Source organism: Balaenoptera musculus, chromosome 17, assembly GCF_009873245.2.
Source record: "Balaenoptera musculus isolate JJ_BM4_2016_0621 chromosome 17, mBalMus1.pri.v3, whole genome shotgun sequence".
Classification (NCBI taxonomy): domain Eukaryota; kingdom Metazoa; phylum Chordata; class Mammalia; order Artiodactyla; family Balaenopteridae; genus Balaenoptera; species Balaenoptera musculus.
In genome coordinates this window covers 41,991,482-42,012,486 of record NC_045801.1, presented here as the reverse complement: position 1 = coordinate 42,012,486, position 21,005 = coordinate 41,991,482, and the positions used below count along the sequence as shown (strand labels likewise).

Here is a 21,005-nt window from a genome sequence, read left to right as displayed (position 1 = left end):
ATCCTTAAAAGAAAAAGTGGTAGAATTACTTGCTTTTAAAAAATATTGAGTATACAGTACACAACTTTATACAGTGAGAATTAATAAAGTATGCTATGTTGTGTTCTAATACAATAATCCTCTTCTTTTTTAGCTATTAAGTAACTATACAGATTTTTATCTCTTCCGATACCTACTGTTTATTTTTACTGGTGCTGTTCTGTACGTACCACTATAGCACATCAACATTTTATTTTCAAAGTAATGTTGCTTCAGCTTCAAATTAATTAACTGATTTTTTTTCTTTTAACAAATTCACATGCCAACAAAAAAACACAAGAAAACACTGCACAGAATGGGGGCAGAGGATATTCATCAAGATTTGATTACCAGCATCTAATTTTTTTTCTTTAATCAAAAAGTACTATTAACATTAATCAAGAGGGGGAAAAAAACTATCACTGATATTATTTCTACCTGGCAATGGCATGGGATCATCCTCATCATCATCAGGTGGAGGGGGTCCTGGTGGAGTTCTTGGTCCCCTTGGCTGTGGTCTCGGAGGACTTCCATTAAACTGATCTTCTTTCTCCCCATCAGCTAATTTTATTAGAAAAAGAAAAAGAACTTTCAAATGACTTAAGTATAGCGAAATAAATGCATGACAAAAATGCTATTCCTCATTTGAGTTTTCATCTTCAGAATTTATTAACTTTTTCTTTCCTGACATGTAACAGAAATTTTGCTAATTAGTTTATAATGGGAAAGTTAGAATTTCTGATGTCCCATATACCAAAATATAATGTATGTAACTCTTGGGCATTATCCCAGAGAAATGGAGACTTTGTCAGACGCTGTGATAAGGCTACAGACAATAGAAAAGATCAATGAAACTACAAGCTTAGAAAAGATAAAATTAACAAACCTTTAGCTAGACTCACCGAGAAAAAAAGAGGACTCGAAATCAGAAATGAAAGAGGAGATACTACAACTGATACCACCAAAACAAAGGATCATACCAAGCTACTATGAACAATTATACACCAACAAACTGGACAACCTAGAAGAAATGGATACAGCCCTAGAAACATACAACCTACCAAGACTGAATCATGATTAAATAGAACATCTGAACAGACCAACTACGATAAGGAGATTGAATCAGTAATCAAAAACCTCCCAAAAACAAAAGTCCAGGACCATACGTCTTTACTGCTGAATTCTACCAAATATTCCAAGAAGAATTAATACCAGTCCTTCTCAAAGTCTTCCAAACTCGTTTACAAGGCCAGCATTACCCTAATACCAAAACTAGACAAGGATGCCTCAAGAAAAGAAAGTTACAGGCCAATATCCCTGATGAACATACATGCAAAAATCCTCAACAAAATATTAGCAAGACGAATTCTATAATACATTAAAAGGATCATACATCATGATCAAGTGGCATTTATTCCAGGGATGCAAGAGTGGTTCTGCATCTGCACATTAGTCAATGTGATACATTAACAAAATGAAGGCTAAAAATCATATGATCATCTCAACAGATACAGTAAAATCATTTTTCAAAATTCAAAATCATTTATGATAAACACTCTCAACAAAACAGGTATAGAGGGAATGTACCACACCATAACAGGCCATATGTGACAAGCCCATAGCTTTAACATCATTCTCAATGGTAAAAAACTGAAAGCTTTTCCTCTAAGATCAAGAACAGAACAAGGATACCCACCTCTTGCCACTTTTATTCAACATAGTGTTGGAAGTCCTAGCCAGTGCAATTAGGCAAGAAAAAGAAATAAAAGGCAACCAAATTGGAAAGGAAGAAGTAAAACTGTCGCTCTTTGCAGATAACCTGATACAGGTATACCCTGCTTTTTGGAAGTTCATTTTATGCCATTTCACTTGTACAAAAGACCTATCTTAGTACCTGTTTTCACTAACCAAAAGAAATCCAAAGTGGATTTTCACTTTTACAAAAAAATGTGAAAAGAGAAAATAAGTGTTAAGCATTTGTTTTGCACTGAGCTGTTATAGAGGCAACATAACCCCAAAGAGTGAGAGTGGCACTGCCAAGCTCCTTCCCTGGCAACTACACTCAGCATCTCAGCATTTAGCCACCATAGCTTTGAACTATGTCTGTGAGCATCTGGGCTTTATCTCAATTTATTTTGTGCGTCCATTAGCAAGATGTGTCCTAAGGTAATTGTTTCTTCGTTTTATACCATTTTGGTGTATGAAAGGTTTCATAGGAACACTCTATTTCAGACAGCAGGGGAAACCTGTATAATATAAAGAAAACCCTAAAGACTCCATTAAAAACCTATTAGAGGGGCTTCCCTGGTGGTCCAGTGGTAAAGAATCCACCTTCTAATGCAGGGGACATTGGTTTGATTCCCTGGTCGGGGAACTAAGATCCCACATGCCGCGGGGCAACTAAGCCCACGCACCACAACTACTGAGCCCGTGCACCTCAACTAGAGAGCCGCGTGCTGCAAACTACAGAACCCACGTTCTCTGGAGACCACGCACCACAACTAGAGAGAGAAAAACCCGCCTGCCACAACTAGAGAGAAGCCCATGCACTGCAACGAAGAGCCCGCATGCTGCAATGAAAGATCCCGCATGCTGCAATGAAGATCCCGCATGCCAAAACAAAGACCCAATGCAGCCAAAAATAAAAATAGATAAAAAAATTTTTAAAAACCTATTAGAACTAATAAACAAATACAGTAAATCTGTAGGACACAAGATCAATACCCAAAAATAGGTTGCATTTCTATACACTAATAATGAACTACGAAAAGAGAAATTAAGAAAATCCCATTTACAATTGTATCCAAAAGTATAAAACACTTAGGAATAAATTTAACCAAGGACATGAAATACATGTATGTTGAAAACTACAAGATATTGATGAAAGAGACTGAAGGAGACACAAATAAATGAAAAGATATTCTGTGCCCATGGATTGGAAGAATTAATACTGTTAAAATGTCCATACTAGGGGGACTTCCCTGGGGGTCCAGTGGTTAGAATTCCACACTTCCACTGCAGGGGGTCCGGGTTCAATCCCTGGCCAGGGAACCAAGATCCCGCAAGTCACACAGCGTGGCCAAAAAAAAAAGTCCATACTCCCCTAAGCAATATACAAATTTAATGCAATCCCTACCAAAATTCCAATGGCATTTTTCACAGAAATAGAACAACAATCCTAAAACGTGTATAGAACCATCAAAGACCCCAAAGAGCCAAAGCAATCTTGAGAAAGAAGAATAACGCTGGAGGTATCACACAACGTTACAAACAACGTTACAGAGCAGTAGTACTTTAAACAGTATGGTATTGGCATAAAAAGAGACACAAAGGTCAATGGAACAGAACAGAGAGCCCAGAAATAAATCCATGCATATATGGTCAATTAATTTACCTGTGCTTAGCAGGTAAGATATAAGAAAAAAGATTAAACTACAGTGTGTGACCACCATCAGAGCAAAGATCTCACACCACACTATTATATAAGGATTTAAGAGAAGCAATGGTCATTTTATTTGTGCTCATAAAATACTAATTGTAAAGCAAAATATTTTCCCCTATGACCTCAACTATAATTTCAAAATTTATTCCCAAATCTCCTTAGCTCAACAGCTTACGAGTAATACTAGAGTGAGGAAAAGAGACCCTGGAAAACATGAGTCTATAAAATGAAAGTCACTAAAGTTTATTAGAGGTTTTTTGTTTGTTTTTTTATAAAGTTGCTTGTGCTTTATTTTTATTTTTTTAATATTTATTTATTTATTTAGGCTGCGCCAGGTCTTAGCTGCAGCACGTGGACTCTTAGTTGTGGCATGTGGACTCTCAGTTGTGGCACATGAACCCTTAGTTGTGGCATGCATGAGGGATCAGTTTCCCGACCAGGGATTGAACCCAGGCCCCCTGCATTGGGAGCGCAGGGTCTTACCCACTGAACCACCAGGGAAGCCCCTGTTTGTTTTATTTTTTTTCTCCCCGCCATGAGGCACATGGGATCTTAGTTCACTGACCAGGGAATGAACCCATGCCCCCTGCATTGGAAGCGGGAGTCTTAACCACTGGACCACCAGGGAAGTCCCTAGAGTTTTTATTTTTCTTGTCTTGAGTTAATAAGCAAAAGGTTCTCAAAAGCAGGAAAATCTGCCTTAGCTAAGATTTAGACATCTAAGGAAATTTGAAATGCAGTCCTGATAAAACAAATGCCATTAACATGAGTATTCCAAAAACACCTACCAAATTTACTGCCTATTCTTCAATTCTTTGAAAGACAATTTTCATAGTAAACCATGAATAACCATGGATTATATTATCATATACATATTTTAAATGAAAAAAAAACACCTTGGGTCAATTAAAAAAGCATTCTTGCAAAGTAGAGGAAGAAAATAAAATGCAACCACTTCAACATAAAAGACACTCTTATAGGAAAGAATGGGAGACTGACAGATAACTTGTCAAGCCTTAAACAAGGTTCAAAAAGTATAAGAGTCCTTTGAGTTACCTTTTCCTACTATAATGAACATAAGTGTCACTGATAAAAGCAAATTTAAAATTCTCACCAAGGGGACATCCCTGGTGGCGCAGTGGTTAAGAGTCCACCTGCCAATGCAGGGGCACATGGGTTCGATCCCCAGTCCTGGAAGGTCCTACATGCCATGGAGCAACTAAGCCCATGAGCCACAACTACTGAGCCAGTGTGCCACAACTACTGAAACCCATGTGCCCTAGAGCCCATGCACCACAACTACTGGGCCCATGCACCACAACTACTGAAGCCCACGCGCCTAGAGCCCATGCTCTGCAACAAGAGAAGCCACCGCAATGAGAAGCCCGCACACTGCAACAAAGAGTAGCCCCTGCTCGCCACAACTAAAGAAAGCCTGTGCACAGCAACGGAGACCCACAACAGCCAAAAGTAAATAATAAAAATTAAATTAAATTAAATTAAATTCTCACCATGTTTTGGATTCCTTTTCAAACTTGGCTGTGGCTGGAGAGGTGGTGGAGGTGGAGGTGGAGGTGGTGGAGAGTCTCTGTCATGACTTATGACTCTATCCACTGATCCATATATTGCCAGTGTCAGACAGTTGTACCAGCCTCTTAGCACCAAACCATCAGTATTCACCTGATTTGGGGGGAGGGGGAGGGGAAGAGATATCTTTCAAATGAATGTTTTACTATGTCAGAAGTAAACTGATATCAAATTAGTTTGTGGTTCAACTAAAGTATAAAAGTATGCTGAAATGCAAAGGTCAATACTGGTGGAAATTCACCCAGAGGCACAACTTTTGCATGGCCTCCAGAGTTACCATACCTAAAACTGTCTCAGGACTACATCTCCCCAGTTCTATACTTTAGGCCAATCCTATTCAAAAAGCATAACCAGATTCCCAACCAAGAAAAGAGAAATGAGAAGGAAATTACGAGGGAGCTACTGCCAATTCATAAATTAAACCCAAATAGTTACAGGGGTCATGGAGATACACAAAAGTACAAATTGTGCCCAGTCTCAAGAATTATAAAGCCTATAAAATTATACAGCATTCTTTTTACATGACATGCAGGTATATTCTATGTATCTACATTGTACTTAAAAAGTAAGGGTAACCAGAGGCATTAAACAAATTGTTTTTGCTAAGAAACTTTATCCTAAAAAGATCAAAGACTTTATCAATGCCATTAACCCTCAATATTTCCTTATAAAATAACTTTATGTTTTTCAGAGCTTATCTATTAATCACTCTATCTTCACAATAACTATGAGAGGTAATCAGAGCAAACATTATCAACAAATAAGAAAATGAGAGCGTCAGTAGAAAAATTTGGCTAGAAACCAAAGCCCCTGACTTCTGAGTTCTCCTCCCACTCTACAGTGTTGGGTAAAGATGAAATAATAAGTGGTAATGGAACCCTAGAGGGTTCTAGAGGAAGAAAATAATTATTATTCTCCTTGCTAACCTTAGCAAACTCTAGCAAAGGGAAATCGGGGACCAGAAGAAAGGCTCAAAGACTATGCCCACGGATTGACAAACTCTAAACAGAAATACCACTGGAAGGAAGATAAATAGATAAAGAATACAATTTTTAGTCTAAACAAGGTGCAGAGGATTAAATACCCATCCCCCACCAAAAACAAACAGCAGGCTGAGTAGTCCCATATTAGATCACCATTATTTTTGGATTTTGGCTCTTCCATGATTCAGATCTTTTAGACGCTTTTAGAATGGCATTTGGTATCAAGAAAAAGACACTCTTGATACGCAAGGAAGAAGTATGAAATATGAATTTTTAAAGAAAACTTAATTAAGGTACAATGGTGTTTAATAATAATTTACCTGCCTGTCATCTTCTGAATTTGCCCACCTAAATGAAAAGAAGGAAAAGCACAGATGCTGGTTTCTTCCTGACCCAAGTATAAAACTAGAATAAAGGGCTATATGGGTAGATAATAGCATTACAACATCTTTGCTCCATTTTAAAATAGCTTCTAGAATACAAGAGGAATCAGACAAGAAATGATGATATTCTGCAGAACTAGAACCAAGTAAGTTGACATTCTGCATCACTGGTTTATCTGGATCAAAAACTCTGAATGGAGGTGAGAACAACGGTAGTAACAAGTTGAAAACTGACTTCTACAATTACCTTTGAGTTGGGTCTAAAGATGATGGAAGTATTCTCATCATATTCCAGGCTGCCAAAAGAGTAGGAATAAATATATATATAGGCTCAAACACTGAACATCACAGTTCATGAAGAAGTTTTTCTAGATTCATATATTTCAATCAAATGCTAGATTTGTGTTTTAATGAACTACAAAGTTTGGGTTTAATTTACTCTCCACAAAATGATATCAAGAAAAAGTATAAAACAAACCCCCCAGAGATTCTGGTCCAATTGCTTTGAGGTGTGTGTGAGAATCAATGTTTGTTTAAAAGCATCCCAGGTAATTCTAATGTACAGCCAGAGTAGAGACCCATAGCATTATAGTCTTCAAAAAAAATGTATACTGGGACCAAAATTTTTAAAAAGCACCTATTTTTATCAGGTACTGACATAAGAATAACATTCTATAATATTAAAAATTGGCTGCTTCAGATTACCTAGGTTCCCTTCATTTTAAAAAGAGGTTAAATTATCAATATAATTTAATAATAAATGAGTGGAGAATCAATAAAAGAATAAGCAAAATCTAGAAAACTTAATTCCTGACAGGGACAGAAAATTTTCCATTTTTAAGCTGCCTTTAAAAAATTTTTATTTTATAAATGAGTTTTTATAAATGAGTAAACCCATCTGACGGTTAATTCATTTGTAGACATCAAAACAACTAGTGTTAGTCATATCTAGCATGTATCACGTAATTCAAAATAGGAGTAACTATTAACAAAATTCTCATTTTACAAAAATGTGACTATGGAATTTTAAATTATGTAGTAGTGTGATGTAAAAAACATAGACAAAATCTCAATGTGTTTATATAGGTTTTTTTAAGAATCAAAAAGTAATCTTTTCCAAATTAGAAGGGTATTATCAAATCATGTGATATGTATAATGCATACATCAATAAAAAGCAAACAAAAGATGGTTAATGTTTCACACATTTAAAATTTTATTTTATAAATAAACTCAACATGTTCTTAGGAGCTTGACATTTCCTTAATATTGTCAATTGAGAAAATTAAACCCTGAGTTCTTGGGTCTACCACCACACATAGCCTTTTCTTCTATCTAAAGAATAAAAAGGTTTTGCTCACTAACTTATGAGTTTCTGGTGAAATTACCTAGTAAGTACATACCTTCCCAACCTATCGAAAACTGGGGCACTTGGTTTGCTTACATTGTTAAAGAATAAGTCTAATTGAAATGTGTGCGGTGATGTCTCCCTGTGAATGAAACAAAGTTGAAACGTCAGCCTTTACAATAATCAGTTCCTAAATTAAAACAAAAAACAAAGTAAGTACAAATTTAAGAGCAATTCTAGAATTAAGATAAAATATTGCTAATATGTAAATAACAAAAACACGGAGTTAACTGCAATATTTCCTGTAATTTTATTCACATCCAATTCTCAAGTAGTCAACTATTCACTTTGAGTATTACTGAAAAATTTTTAGCCATAAAATATCTTTCGCCTGCTACTTGGACCATTTTAAAACACACAGATATTTAAATTTTTTAATGTATTTTAATGCAAATGCTAATTAATCATGATATCTAGTTTTATAATTCCTTATATCATTATTCTATTAGCAAAAAGAATCAGGAGTTAACTAACTTTAAGTTGTAAATAATAATTACCATTTAATTTCAATTTAACCCACATTCATACAGGACTGTAATAATAATTTGAGCATCAGAGTCCTAAATTGTGACTTAAAGCCCAGACTGAAATTTGTATAGCACTAATTTACATAAATATTTTGATTTTTCTATAGACTTCTATAATCAAGATAAAGCCTATTTAATTTGCATTAGAATGAAACCTTGCTACACCCTTGCTGAAATTCCTTAGGCTCAACTAAAATCTTGATTTTTAAACAATGCATGCTTTGTTGTTTATTTATAAAAAATCCAAATGGTAAAAAGTGTAATGCCCAGAGTACTCTGAAAGAGATTCCCTTATGTATTTCTGGTAGAAGTACAAACAGGTACAATCATTCTGAAAGACAATATGGCAATAAAATTCAGGAGACTGAGAAAATGTTCACACCATTTGATCTAAAAATACTTTTCTCTACAAAGTGTTTCTATGGAAACACTAATATACAAAGACTTTTTTTCAAGAGGAGGTGCATTATACTAATAATTTGAAAACTAAAAACCATCTAATGGTCTCCACTTTAAGAACTAGCCAAATAAATAAGAGTACATTGATTTGTTAGATTATGCAGTCATTAGAAATCATATTTTCAAATAAATTTAAATGATGTGAAGTACTCCTGACATAATGTTAAATGAAATAAAGGAATACACAGAATAGCATGCAGTGGGATCAGAGCAGAATCATACATTTTATCTTACACAAATTCAACTATATGTGCTCAACAGCTCTAGTCTCTCTGTCCTATCCTTCCTCTTCAAACCAGACCCGGGCCTCCAATATCTCAAGGAAAGGAAAAAGGACTGAAATGCAAATTCTTTCCTCTGGAAGCACCAAAGACTCAGGTCCTGGTCACTGAAAAGCGATTTAAAGAATCAATGGTAATTTGACTCCACTAGACTTTCATCTTAAAACTTGTTGACTCTAAAACCTAACCTCACATAAGATACCACATTTACAAAACACAAAAAACAAAATATATATACAAACGCACACATATAAATTTAAAAACACATGGCCTCAAATGTTAAGATTCTCTCAGAATGGAGGGATAACAGGGGTTTTAATTTTACCTGACATAGTTCTGAATTTCATAATGAGAAAAAATACTATCATAAAGTGTGCTGCACAAATATATCATCTCTAACATTACTTTCAACCTTGAGATTTCAGGCTTCCCAACATCTTACATATTTGTATTACTGAATCAATACCTTATTTTACTGTTCTACAACATACTGTGTATCAAGTTGTTTCTGATAATAATTTCATATTTGGAACTATTAAAACATGAACAGCCATTCACGCCCAGCTAAGAAAAAGGAGAGAGATAAGAAGAGCGGAAATGTAACAAATACTCTTACCCACTGCAGCTAATGGCAGAGATTCATATTGCCTGCTGTGGTAGCCAGCCTCCAATATGGCCCCCAAAGACCCCTGCTTCCTGTTATTCACACCCCTGTGTAGTTCCCTCCCACACTGTACCAGTAGAATATGTAATCAACAGAATATAGTAAAAGCAGTATATTGAAGTATGTCACAGTATGCCATTTCTGATATTAAGTTATAAAATACAGCAACTGTGGCTTCCTTCTTGGGCATGCTCTCTCACTTTCACTCTTGGATCACTCACCCTGCAAAAATACATGCTGTGACATAAGCAACCCATAGAAAGGATCTCCTGGCAAAGAACTGAAGATCTGCCAACAGTCATGTGAACAGGCTTCTAAAATTCCCCAGCCTCAGTCAAATCTGAGACTGCAACCCAAAGCCTATATCTTAGTTATAACCTTATGAGGGAACTTGAGCCAATCAAGCAGCTCCCAGGTTCCTGACCCTCAGAAATAGGGGGGGATTAGGTTGCTAAATTTGCTACAGTTTGTTATACAGCAACAGATAACTAATAGACCTTTCTTGACCAAAAGCAGTACAGTTAGAGAAGACTGCTGGATATACTATCATTACTCCATCTTTCTCATTCTACACACATAGGAAAAGTAGAAAGAAATACAGGAACACAGGAGTTTTTATTTCCTTACACATGGCAAAAAAGATATGAAGTCAATTACAATGATTTGTCATTATAAATACTAATCATTCTTACTGTTTTGTTTTGTATTTGTTTTACCTTTGATTGACCTGAAAACATTTGAAGATTTTTATATCTACCTCTACGAATAACCAACTACTTTTCACAATTATGAAGAAATGAGCCCTTAACTTTGAATCTGTACCATTAACAGTCACCCCTGTAGCTGGCTTAACTCTTTCAGGTAATAGAAACTGAGCTATCGCAGCATGGACCTAACAAAATGTGGCACTGATACATAAGAGTAACACCTAGGCCATAAGCTAAAAACCCACAGATATATTTATTATACATATTCATGTTTCTATAACCAAAATTTAGCTTTCATCTCCAATTCATGTAATTAAAATCAGAAGAAGATGATTATTCATGTTACAACAAAGATCAAATTCCTCTGTTTTATGTCAGTTGTTAAAATTATCAACAACTCCACAACAGGGAATTCCCTGGAGGTCCAGTGGTTAGGACTTGGTGCTTTCTCTGCCATGGCCCAGGTTCAATCCCTGGTCAGGAAACTAAGATCCCACAAGCCGTACTGCATGGCCAAAAAATAAAAATTAAAAAAAGATTAAAAAAAAAAAAAAAAAAAAAAAAAAAAAACTCTACATCAGGAACCATGTCTTACATTTGGTTTATTTCACAAAGAGCCTAAGAAAGAGAAATGATGCTCAAATAACTACGTGCTCAGTACAACTAATGGCTAATGTGAAGCTATATATTTATAAAAAGACACGCATATCAGGCTAAGGAGATCACCAATAAGTCATGAAAACTGATACTATAAAATAATATAATAAAAAATGTAGCAACATAATAAAAGATATATTTCTAAATATTCAGACTCATTTTTATTTACTTTCAAGGAAAAAGTCACGTTAAAAATACTTCTTCTACTATACTGTGCCACCCTAGAATGGTTTGGAAAATATAAACCTATTTCCACCAATTAAAAAAAAAGAAATGAAGAAAGAAAAACTTAATCTAGTACTCAGGTCAAATAATGACTCTTTTCAAGTTTATAATAATATATGGATTATACAGAAAACCTAAAGTCAATTACAATGCAACATAGCATAACCATAACTGAATAAAGTTTTAGGTTTTTTGTTTTTTACTTACAAAATATTACCTTAAATTTTTGCATTTAAGAGTATGTTTCTAGATCAACTTTAGTCAAAAGTACTTTTAAAAAAGAAAACTGACTTACCCATATGCTCTACTGTCAGGCAAGCTGCTATGGGCTCTTACTCCTGGGGGTATGACTCGAACTTCATTGATATAAACCACACATGGAAAACGAACCACGTCTATATGAGAACTTTGCTATAAGAAAAAGGGCGAGAGGAATATACTGTAAGCAAAACACTTTGTCTATTCAAAATTTATTCACTTCAATTTGTTTCATTCAGAATGCCACAAATAATTTTAAAATAAACACCACATCATTGAAACAGTGCTATTACATTATTTATAATGGTATTAAAAATCACTCCTAAAAATATCTGACGATCAAATGTACCTAGTTAAATTTCTCCATTTGTATAACAACATTTCCTGCATCTGCTTCCCTGCTGATGTTTTGCTTAGGCCAATACAGACCTACAATCCTTTACTGGAAACCTCTGGAGCCAGACACCGTTCAGAATCCTGACTTTTGGAATTCCTTGGCGGTCCAGTGATGAGTACTACGCGCTTCCACTGCAAGGGGCACGGGCTTGATCCCTGGTCAGGGCATTAAGATCCCGCACACCAGGCAGCGCCAGCCAAAGACAAAACAGAATCCTGACTTTTCAGATTTTTAGAAAGCAAATGATACAAACACTACATATTACTTAACACCCCCAGTGGCTTCTGGGGCAGTACCTTGTAACCAAAACATTAATACTTCTGCAGCAACATGTATAAACAGTCACACTAAATAAAGATTATAACTAGCATCATATTAGTTCAAATCAGAGCATGTGGCCAGATGTATTTAGGGCAGATTTTTCTGCCATTTTTGAATTTCTGAATTATAGATGAGAGATTGTGACTCTCTACTTAAATTAGCTTAATTTACCAAACTTACATACTAATATCAAGAGATCAAGGGAAGCCATTTAGGCACCGAACAGTTAAGGTAAACCCTCTCAAATTTAAAAAAGGAAAAAAAATCCACAAACTAAGAATTTATTATAATAACATAAATGGATAGCATAAATTTAGTGTACATTTATTTCTATGTATCATTTGACACAAGATCAGACAAATGTAGTTCTTGCGATCAATAATTTAAAAAGAAATTTTTTACATTGTTTTTGGACGACTGTTTTATATCAACTTTTCCTAGCAGTTCAGCTAAACATCATTACCTAGTGGTCAAAGTTTATAATAAGAATGGTTCATATTATTTGCATCTAGAAAGACTGAGTCCTAAGTGCCTCTTGAAGCTGCAAAGAATACTGTGCCTATCAACAGACCAAAAGACTAGTCAAATGAGTCTTTCCTAAAATGTGACAGAGGATGACTTTCCAATTTTGCATTTTAAGCTCAGAGATTAAATATCATTAAATATATAGGTATAGAAATCTTAACATACTGTTAACTATTCAAGTGTACTTTATACTCTCAAAGATATAAAAGAAACAGGATGAATGCAAAGTGTGGCTGATTGCTGTTTGTTTTCCAATACAACTCTTCTTCTAGAGAAGTTTGAGTTGGGCAAAAGTAAACTAAAAACTGAATTTCCCATATCCTGGGAAGCCAGTGTGAACATGTGATTGCTAGATTCTGATCAATGGGATGTAAATGGAAATGATGTAGGCAACTCTGGGTCATGTCCTTAAAGGGAAGATTCAGACTTCAGAAACTCCTGCCACCTCTTCTTCTATACTCTGCTGCCTTTCTAGAACACATGTTATGGTAAACTGTCTTGGACAATGCAGGCAATTCCCTAAGAATGGGAGAGGAACCTGTCTCTGACAATGCAGAGCTGTCACATTAGCCCTAGAATACTTAAAACCAGATTGAAAGAGAAAACCCTATTTTATCTAACCCACTGTTATCCTGACTTTATGAAAGCAGCTGAAATTGTATCCTAATTATTACAAATATACTGTAGGTATTCAATAAATATTACAGTAGATTTATATAAAAGAAATAAGCATTCTGCCTCAAACTTTGGTTCTGTTTCTGTCCTGTAAAGAACTCCTCTACTTAAAAAGTCTACTATACAGAAGCTCCTTTGCTTATATGGTTAAAAATTCTCATTAATATTTACAAAGGAAACTTAGAACAAAACTTTATTTATTCTAACCTCCTTCCACCCTGCCCCCTGCTAATTAATGAATGGTATTAGTAGTAGTTAGGGTGTAGTCACTGTGGACCTAAAAAAATGAACTTGAGGTTTTACAAATAGCCTTTCAAAATCTATTTTGTTTGTAAGTAGAAGAGTTTTTATATTAGTTGCTACCACTTTTATTCAACATTCATTTTGAAACACTTACTAAATGTCTATAATGTTCCAAGGTATGCTAGGTCCTGAGAATATAAAGACAAGACATAATCCCTGCCATTAAGGTACAATCTACTGTAGCAGATGAATAGATAAATTGCTATGATACAGACTCACACAGGAAACTATGAAAATTCAAAAGCGTACTTACCTAAATCAGACTGTGGGCAAATATTTGTGGGGAGAAAAGAAGAGTGTCAGGGAAGGCTTCCCAAAAGAAGTAGCACCTGATCTAAGTAAGTGTTTAAGGAAAACAAGAATCAGTGGAACAGAGGGAGAAAGAGCTTTCTAGGCAAAGGGAGAAGCATGTGCAAAAGGAATGCAAACAAGAACTTGGAAGGTTCAAGAAATTACAAGCATAGTTCACCAAGCCTAGAGGGCAAAATGTGGGAGGAAAATAGGGCAGAGTAGCTAAACACAATCAATAGAATTACAAGAAATAAGTTTTTCATTCACTGCCAGAAGTCAACTCCAAAAATTTGTATCGCCATTTAGGACCTCTCTCCTGAGCCCCAGACCACTGTATCCAACTGTCAACTAGACATCTCCATTTGAATGTCCCTCTGGCACCAAAAACTCAACAAGTCCAAAACTAAACTGTCCTACATCAGTGATGGCACCACGATCCAGACAATGGCCAAGAGAGAAAACATTATCATCCTTGGATTCTTTCTCATTCTCTCTCACCTAAATAATTCCTTCACCCAAACATCAAGTCCTATTGATTAAACCTCTAAACAGCTCTCAGATCTGTGCATTTCCCTCCACTTCCGCTGTCACTCCTCTAGTTCTAGACACTAGGTCAAATTCCTTGCTCTTATAAACAAGTATGGTCTCTTCTCACCACTCCAAATTTATAGCCCCAACATACCCTGGTTTTCCTCATCTTTATGCCGTCACTCATGCTACTGTCTCTGCTTAGAACCCTTCCACGCTCCTCTCCCAACTCCTTTCAGATGTCAACTTTCTCTTAAAAGCTAAGTCAGATCAAGTCTAGATGAGTGCTTATCAAACTAAATTCTAATTGCTTCTTTTAACCCTCCTGTTGGAGTGGTATTTCAAGAAGACAAGAACCAAGTCTCAGTTTACTGTTATATTCATAGTGCTGAGCATATTCATTTAATGAATGAAAGACTTTTTTTTTAACTTTTTTTTATTATTTATTTATTTATCTATCTATCTACTTATTTATTTATTTTTGGCTGCGTTGGGTCTTCCTTGCTGCACGCGGGCTTTCTCTAGTTGCAGCAAGCAGGGGCTCCTCTTCATTGTGGTGCACGGGCTTCTCACTGTGGTGGCTTCTCTTTGTTGCAGAGCACGGGTTCTAGGCGCGCGGGCTTCAGTAGTTGTGGCTCACGGGCTCTAGAGCGCAGGCTCAGTAGTTGTGGCACACGGGCTTAGTTGCCCTGCCGGCATGTGGGATCTTCCCAGAGCAGGGCTCGAACCTGTGTCCCCTGCATTGGCAGGCGGATTCTTAACCACTGCGCCACCAGGGAAGCCTGAAAGACTTTTAACAGGTGCTTAATAAGAGTTGACTGAATTGTGTTTTCAAAGTTAAAAATATTACAATGAAGCAGGGGCTTAAAATATCTAGAGTACCTAAACCTAGGAAGACAGGCTGACAGTGGGAAACCATGGAATGGAAGGTTTATGATTAGAGAGGTACCTGTAAAGTGAAGGACAGACTGGTCAGGTTCCATGACTCAGCCACATCTATCTAAGGAAGAAGTCATTGTGTGTTTAAAGGTCACAGTATAGCTGTCTCTCCTTACTTTCCTATTCCTGCAACTATCTTCTCTTCCTTATCCTCTCCTAAGGGTAAACTAAGGCTATGTCATCTATTCCTGCCACTTCCATTATCACTGCTGTTTGCATGAGTTCCAGATTGGCTTCCTAAACTCTAAAATGAAGTAGGACTTTCTAACATCAATCACCCTCGTAAGGCTGAATTTTAAGCTGGCAATTTCACTCTGGAAAGTAATAAAGGACTAATTAAAGACATACAAAACAATTTAGCCTCAAGAATATCATATCACTGTAAAAAGTCAGAAGCCTAAATGTATGAGAATTTAATATATAAATAATAGCATTACCACTTAAAGAACTATTACACAACCAATAAAAAAGATATTATACAGAATATCTTGGGAAGAAAACAGGATGGCTTGGGACAGGGATAAAAGATTTACTTTTTACTGTACACACTTTTGAATTGGTACCTCATACGTGTGTTACCTAGTCAAAAAAGAGAGAGAATGTTTGAAAATGAAGCTTACTTTTAAAATGTTGTATAGGTGTACTTCTTCATTTATAAAGATGCACAACACATTGTTAGGTGAGAAAAGAAACCAGAAAACAGTATTATAGTTATCAGTACCTTAATGTGTGTGGTTGGTGTATACATTTAAGTGTACGTGTGTATGTATATATATATTTTTTAATTACTAGAGGACTTGTGAAAAATTTAAGAAAGTTGTTAATGATAGATGAGACTACGAAAGATGGAACTATGAAGCCTTTGCTTTTCTGTAAATTCTAATTATTCTATAATAAAATTAAAATTTACTAAAATAACATATTTTTTATTTTTTTAAAAGTGGCAGGGCTTCCCTGGTGGCGCAGTGGTTGAGAATCTGCCTGCCGATGCAGGGGACACGGGTTCGAGCCCTGGTCTGGGAAGATCCCACATGCCACGGAGCGACTAGGCCCGTGAGACACAACTACTGAGCCTGCACGTCTGGAGCTTGTGCTCCGCAACAAGAGAGGCCGCGATAGCGAGAGGCCCGCGCACCGCGATGAAGAGTGGCCCCCGCTTGCCGCAACTGGAGAAAGCCCTCGCACAGAAACGAAGACCCAACGCAGCCATAAATAAATAAATAAATAAAATTTAAAAGTGGCATACAAACCACAACACAATTTGTAACTCATTTAGCACTACTCAAACCCCTTTACATATTCCCCTTGTGAAACTTGAATAAATGCCTGTCTTCCCTACCAGGTTACAAATTCCTTTGAAAGCAAGTGCAGTAAATTTTGGGTTTTTTTGCTACCTGTATTGCCCCTCCTAGAGCTATGCCTCACCTTCAAAAGTGTTTTTCATAAATAATTGTTAAACAGATTCCCAACTTCCTACTGTGAGAATCTATCTGGTGTCTGACTAAACAAATCAAAAACTAAAATATTTTGTTCCCATCAAAGCCACTTCACACCCACTTCCAGACTCTTCTATGACTAACAATGGACCCACCAGTTCGCTAGTTCCACCAGTTCTCTATAACTAGAATTCTATCATTTTTAACTACTCTCACACAATCAGTTGCCATCCTGTCAATTCTACAACCAAAATTTATATTGTACCTATTCCCTCCTCCTTAATCCCACTGGGACACAGCACTGCACAGGTTTAGAGCCAGGAAATGTGCATTGGTATGTCTTAATTCAGCTATGCCACTTTAGGAAAGTCACCTAACTTCTCATGCTCAGTTCCTTATCTATCAAATGGGGATAACTATCTTTCAAAATTGATTCATGAATTAGAGATAATGTATTTAAATTATCAAAGCACTGCGTCTTGCACAAAATAAGCATTCAATAAATGCTATCGGGCTTCCCTGGTGGCGCAGTGGTTAAGAATCCGCCTGCCAATGCGGGGGGCACGGGTTCAAGCCCTGGCCCGGGAAGATCCCACACGCCGCGGAGCAACTAAGCCCGTGCGCGCTACAACTACTGAGCCTGCGCTCTAGAGCCCGCGAGCCACAACTACTGAAGCCCGCGCACCTAGAGCCCGTGCTCCGCGACAAGAGAAGCCACTGCAATGAGAAGCCCGCGCACCACAACGAAGAGTAGCCCCCGCTCGCCACAACCAGAGAAAGCCCACGCACAGCAATGAAGACCCAACGCAGCCAAAACATTTTTTAAAAATTTTAAAAAAATTAAAAAATTAAAAAATAAATGCTATCAATGATTACTGCCCATCTGCTAACTCAAGTTTTCATTATGTCTCACCTTTTCTTCTCAATTTGCCACCTCTAATTATTCTGAACCATTTTAGGCATTACTGATGTACCAATGTACTGGTGTACTAACCTACCTTAATTTTACTAATCATATCATTTGCCTGCTCAAAAACTACTTATTTCTTACAAAATAAAGCCCATACTCCTTTGCTGACCATTTAAGGAACTCTGTGATTTGGCTTCAAACTGCCTATCAGGTGCCACTTCACACTACTACTTCAGCATACCCTTCCAAAGGACTGACTACTCCAGGAGAATGCCCTCCTTTCCTATATATAACTGTGGAACATATTCTCTTCCACCAAAGACCAAGTTCATATGCCACCTTCCTTGATGAAGTCTTCCCTGATACTCTCAAATGAAAAGTGATCTGTGCCTCCTCTGAAATCACGTAGCCTTTTTTTGTACCACCAAAGGGAGCTAAATAAATATTGACTGGGGTCCTAATATATCAGACACTCATAAGCATTTTGGAAATAAAGGAGACAAACCTCAAGAAATTTCTACTCTGTCTCTATGCACTCATCATAATCTAACTTGAATCATAATTTTGTGGACCTCATGTCCAATACTAGTTATAAACTCCTTGAGAACAAACATCCCAATATTCCATATCCCCAAAAAACCCCTACTCCTACTTCAAGACTCAGTTCAAATATGATCTCTACTAAGCCTTCCTCCATCAATGCCAGAAGGTATTTACTACCGGTCCTATCCTCTCCATGGTCCTCAATGCTTGCTTAAGAATGAATGAATACTAGATTTCTAAATATATGGTAAGTGAATGAATGCTAACTTTCCTGATCTAGTAAACTACTAAACTAATTCATCATACGCTTTTTTTCGTTTTTAACTGTTCTCTATCTCTGTACGCATGATAGGTTTGTTCTTATCCAACTACTGCCTGCACTGTGAGTTTTCTAAAGCCTAGCTGGAACTGCAGTCAGAAAAGTATGGTCATTGAACAAACAGAGCTAATTGACCCACATGAAATGAAAGACCACAAGGTAATTCACTGTTAGTAAGATATGCTAAAGTTTCCAAATATTTGATTTTTATAGACCTATAAACCATTCGTTAAAATAATCAGAAGACCAAGGTTGTCAAACTTTTTATTTAACAAGTACCAAAGTACAACTGCTACCCACTACCATCCCTACCTTTGAAGACAGAAAAGTTCTCTCTTAAGGTACAAACTACTGTATGTATAGAACAAATAAGCTACAAGGATATATTGTACAGCACAGGGAATGCAGCCAATATTTTATAATAACTTTAAATGGAGTATAATCTATAAAAATTGTGAATCACCATGTTGTACACTTGAAACTAATACTGTAAATCAACTATACCTCAATTTTTTTAAAAAAGTTCTCTAGAGGACTTCCCTGGTGGTACAGTGGTTGAGGCTCCGCGCTCCCAATGCGGGGGGCCCGGGTTCGATCCCTGGTCAGGGAACTAGATCCCGCACGCCGCAACTAAAAAAGGACCCCGCATGCGGCAAAGAAGATCCCGGACCCGGCGCAGCCAAATTTAAACAACAACAACAACAAAAAGTTCTCTAAATTAAGTTTACACTGAAAGAGAAATGTGAGCTCTGGGGTTTCTTTGAATTTCTCTATGAACTTCATTGCTGTACGTTCTTGGCCGGTTGACTATTCAATTTACATATGGCAGAACCAGTCATGCATTCAGGGGCGCTCAAGTTCATACAGAACGATTACTCTACAACAGCCCACTCTCGCCCCTCAAAACGACAACACAATTGTCCTTTACAGTTTGACTACAATTCTCTCCTCTTCACAAGTATGCTGCACACAAAGGACGTTCTGTGTAAGTTCTTCTTGTCCTAACGTGTGAAATCTTTCCAAGAGATAAGTTCTATTAAAGTTTCAGGACAAACTGGAGAACACCGCAATCCTAAACCGAATGAGTGTCACATCTTGGTGGCATAACTCCCGTTAGAAAAGAGACCTAGGAAAAGGGATTTGGGAACCAGGAAGCCAACGTGACCCGCTCGGTCACTAACACTACTGTCAAACACAAGGTGTCCGAGACCACTTCCAAAACATCACCTGAGGTAAACCTGAGAACCATGATCCTTTTCAAGGCCCAAAGCGGACCCAGGGGGTTGGGGAGGTGGGTGGGGGACCAAAGCAAGTAAAGCAGCCAACTCAACCAAAGACGACGCGGGACCGAAACTACTGCAGGGAAATGTAGTGGGTTGGGGGTGGCAACCGCCACCCACCCCCCCAGACGCGGCGCCCACACCCAAGCTAGGAGAAGAGAGGGTGTGTGTGAGGAATTAAAGCGGCAATCGGCACGAGGAACAGTCGAGACACGCCTAACGATTTTTTGTAAGAGTCCCCAATTCGAGAAAAAGGGTCGGAATCAAGTCGCGAAGGCTTACCTCAGCGCTCGGGTGTTTAAAAGTGTCTAAAAATAGCAGCTCCATTGCCGAGTCCACCGCCATGTTTGCCGCGGGCCGGGGAAAGGGGAGGACTTCCGGGGCAGCCCTCCAAGCTCGGCGACAGCGGCTCAGGAGAGGGAGAGACGGCGGTACTTCCGTTGACCAGGGCGCTGGCGCCGCAAGCCTGAACCTATCGCGAGGCGTCGCGCCTCCGGAAGTCGCCGGCCCAGCCTTCTCCAGCGCGGCGGAGGGCGCCCTCAGAGCGCCGAGAGGGGAAGGGAAGAAGGGGAGGGACTACGGCGTCTCCAGTGGTTCAAACCGCGTCGTCCTACCGCGTTTTAGAGCCACGACAGCCGCGGGTGGGGGGGGGGGGGGGGGGCGGAGTGTGGAGCAGACTTAGGAGAGAGCGGAGGAGGGGTGGGGAACGCAGCCAACTCAGGACTCCCAGCCCAGTGAACCGGCCAAAAAGCAACCTTTACAGGGCTGGCAGGAAAAAGGTGCAGTCAGCGAGGTTGGAAAGTAAGACTTTTTTTTAAAAAAAGAAAGGAAACTGTCTCAAAACGAAGAGATTTTTTGTTTCCTCATCTGGAAACGGTGCATTGTCAATAATAATACCTAATCCACAGGCTTATTGTGAAAATTTATTTAAATAAAATTCA

At 37.8% G+C, this 21,005-nt stretch overlaps 1 protein-coding gene across 2 annotated transcripts in view; it reads right to left on the bottom strand.

Moving 5' to 3' along the window:
• VIRMA (vir like m6A methyltransferase associated) overlaps window positions 1–20,616 on the bottom strand; it is a 60,726-nt gene extending 40,110 nt beyond the window's left edge. For both annotated transcript variants that reach the window (XM_036830167.1, XM_036830168.1), the window contains exons 1-6: window positions 20,347–20,616; window positions 11,635–11,750; window positions 7,815–7,901; window positions 6,661–6,709; window positions 4,972–5,140; window positions 457–579 (exon numbers count right to left, since the gene is read on the bottom strand). In XM_036830167.1, coding sequence (XP_036686062.1) covers window positions 457–579; window positions 4,972–5,140; window positions 6,661–6,709; window positions 7,815–7,901; window positions 11,635–11,750; window positions 20,347–20,409 — 607 coding nt within the window. In that variant the 5' untranslated portion in view covers window positions 20,410–20,616. The remainder of the gene's footprint in view (window positions 1–456; window positions 580–4,971; window positions 5,141–6,660; window positions 6,710–7,814; window positions 7,902–11,634; window positions 11,751–20,346) is intronic.
• Between the last annotated feature and the right edge of the window lie 389 nt (window positions 20,617–21,005).